This window comes from Myotis davidii, unplaced genomic scaffold (genome assembly GCF_000327345.1).
Source record: "Myotis davidii unplaced genomic scaffold, ASM32734v1 scaffold2656, whole genome shotgun sequence".
In the NCBI taxonomy this organism is placed as follows: domain Eukaryota; kingdom Metazoa; phylum Chordata; class Mammalia; order Chiroptera; family Vespertilionidae; genus Myotis; species Myotis davidii.
In genome coordinates this window covers 26,303-29,388 of record NW_006287228.1, presented here as the reverse complement: position 1 = coordinate 29,388, position 3,086 = coordinate 26,303, and the positions used below count along the sequence as shown (strand labels likewise).

The following is a 3,086-nucleotide window of genomic DNA, read 5'->3' as shown; positions in this document are numbered from 1 at the left end:
GGCTCCTGGGAGACAGGGGACTGGGGGCAGTGGTGGGAGGGGCCAAGTGGGGGCACAGTGGATGGGCCAAGACTCACCTCTGTGTCCACCGCAGCCTCACAGCCCATAGTTCCTTTCAAGGTGCAAAAATTCCTGCACTGGGCCCTAGTCTATACTAATAAAAGGATAATATGCTAATTAGACAGGATCGACCAGACATCTTCCGGACATCAAAATTCCTTCCAGACAAAGCCATGGTGGCGGGAGCCGAGTCAAAAGTGGTTAGGGGCAATTAGGCTGGCAGGGGAGCAAGGACTTAGGGGCCATCAGGATGGCGGGGAAGCAAGCAGTTAGGGGCAAGATCAGGCCGGCGCGGGGGAGCAAGCAGTTAGGGGCCAGATCAGGCCGGCGTTTAAAGCAGGGTTAGTAAAATTTTCTATGTGGGGTCATATCTATACTAATAAAAGCCTTGGGGGTGATCTGGCCAGCAGGGGAGGGCAATTGGGGGGCGATCAGGCCGGCAGGCAGAGGCAGTTAGGGGCAATCAGGCAGGCAGGCATGTGAGTGGTAGGAGCTAGTGGTCCCGGATTGTGAGAGGGATTTCCGACTGCTGGTTAGGTGGACAACCCCCGATGGGTCCCCGATTGGAGAGGGTGCAGGACGGGCGGAGGGACACCACCTCCTGGTGCATGATTTTCACGCACCAGGCCTCTAGTCCTATATAATAAAAGTCTAATATGCAAATTTCCCCCTCAGGAGTTCAACTGAATAGGAGTTTGACCGACTGAGAGTTCAACTGCTCGCTATGTGGGCTGAACACCATGGGGCGGCACAGGAGGAAAGAAGGCCCCAGCTGGCAGCCGGCAGCCAAGGTAAGAAGGCCCCCCGATTAGCCCTGATGACCTGCCAGGCCAAGGGACACTATGCGTGCATGACTTTCGTGCACCGGGCCTCTAGTAGGAAATAAAAGTAATTCCTTCATTTCCCAAAGCAAACACAAACTAAGAAGAGGGACATTTTCATATGTGAAGTGATGGTCTTTGCACAACTTTCATTAAATCCCTTCTACACCCTTGTTACTGAAAAAGGGAGACTATTAACAGTACAGTGAGGGAAGCACCTGTGCCACCTGAACATCAGGTGGACTAAGACAATGGGCATCAGGTGACTGAGGCACACACTCGGAAGGTCAGGCCACCACTGCTGACATTACTGCCAAAAATACATCAATAAAGAAATAATTATGGGGGACTCTTTATCCCTCCCCAGGTGGGAGTCTGTGCTTGTTTCTCAATAAATTTCCACCTTTTGACCCTGGTTTCATTCCTTGACTCCACCGGACAAGAGCCAGGGAACCATCCTGCCCAGGGGAACACCACACATTTCCAATCCAAATTTCCCGTTTCATTAGGAAACAAGTTATAGAGATAAAGGAAGGGCCCTTGAAGCTTTGGGAGTGTGGAAGCTAATGAAGGCACATTCACCCTGGCTGGAGCTGACCTGGAGATGCAGCCCTTCCTCCCCATTCAGAGCCGCCTATTATCATGGAAAGATTCACAAAGATTTGTTACTGAAACCAGAATTTCCAGCCCTTTGAAGATTCCCCAGCCCTTTTTGCAGACCTCCAGCCTGCTTACCTGTTAACTGCACATCTGGCACTCCTTTTGGCTACTTCCCCATGTAATCCCAACCCTTGCATATCACTAAGCCCTTTGAAGACCCCTACTTCCTTTGCATAATTGTAAACTGCCCTTTTACCTACTTTTCCTTTGTACTTTTACTATATAAGCAACTGGCTTACAGTGGGATGCGGAGCAGAGTTCTGTGGCTGATCTGCTGCTCTCCCATACTGACAGCATTACTGGAATAAACGCTCATATACGATTCAAAAACAGAGAAGAAAAAATTATGGTAAAACGATCACAAATAAAGATTAATTTTTGCAAGTGTCAATCCACATGTAACTCTCATGTTTTATAAGCTAATAGTACATTTAAATACCAAGTCTTTTGTACTAATCGAGTGAGCAAGTCTCTTCCATTTACTCTTCCTTTCAGAACTCTTTGAGCTTTTCTGAGCAGTAAAATGTGCATCTTCTTACCCATGATCTAGAACTGACACTGCAGCCACTGGAATCTAAAACCTGCACTTGCCTTCTTCACTGATACCCCAGCCTGTGACCCCATCCAAATAGGGATGTTAGACATGGCTGCCTTCCCGGGTGGATCTGTCACAAAACAGATATTCTGAGTAGTTGAAAGTCATTAATTAAAGGTGGGAATGATTCCTGACCTGGGGAGGCTGCATAAAATGAATGCAGAGAAGGCTCTGAGGCAAAGGAGGGAATTATAGCCCGGCCAGTGTGGCTGAAAGGTAGAGGGCTGACCTCGAAACCAGGAGGACAGGGATCCATTCCTGGTCAGGGCACACTCCAGATTTCAGACTCAATCCCCAGTGGGGAGGGGGGGGGTGGTGCAGGAGGCAGCTAATCAATGATTCTCTCTCCTTGTTGATGTCTCCATCTTTCTCTCCCTTTCCTTTCCATTCTGAAACCAATAAAAATATATTTTGAAGAGAGGGGGGAAAAAAGAAAATACAAAAGAAAAGAGAAATATAGAAACTGCTGACATTGATTATGATGAAAAAAGTAATGAAATAAGGAATGAAAAACAACCTGCAAAGGCAAGAACATCAGTAGTAGAGAAATAAATCACCAGATGTCAGAGGAAAAGGAAACACAGCCTGTGACACAGGACACACCTAATACCTGAGAAGCAGCCATTTGGTCTTGGTCCTGGTCCTGATGGGGGTCTGGATGGTTTTCTCAGGTGACAATATGTTGAGGAGTCACAGAATGTGTCTTCAAAGAAATGATTAGCACAGCGTGTTAATCAACTCACCTCACACTCACAGTCAGAAGGACCTGGAAATGAGAAAAAAGACACCCCTCCTGTCCTTGGTCACAGGAGAGAGTCAGGAAGAATGAGCTCCTACATGGAGACCATAACATCAGTAGTAGAGAAATAAATCACCAGATGTTAGAGAAAAAGCAAACATAGTCTGTGACACAGGACACATCTAATACCTGAGAAGCAGCCATTTGGTCC

The 3,086-nt window shown here is 47.4% G+C and overlaps 1 protein-coding gene across 1 annotated transcript in view; it reads right to left on the bottom strand.

Annotated features, from left to right (window-relative positions):
• The window catches only part of LOC102756368 (zinc finger protein 420-like), a gene marked incomplete at its 3' end in the record, with an annotated part of 14,974 nt that extends 12,075 nt beyond the window's left edge, over positions 1 to 2,899 (bottom strand). The window contains 1 exon segment of the mRNA XM_015560813.1: positions 2,747 to 2,899. Within this exon segment, the coding sequence (XP_015416299.1) occupies positions 2,747 to 2,761 (15 nt within the window).
• Between the last annotated feature and the right edge of the window lie 187 nt (positions 2,900 to 3,086).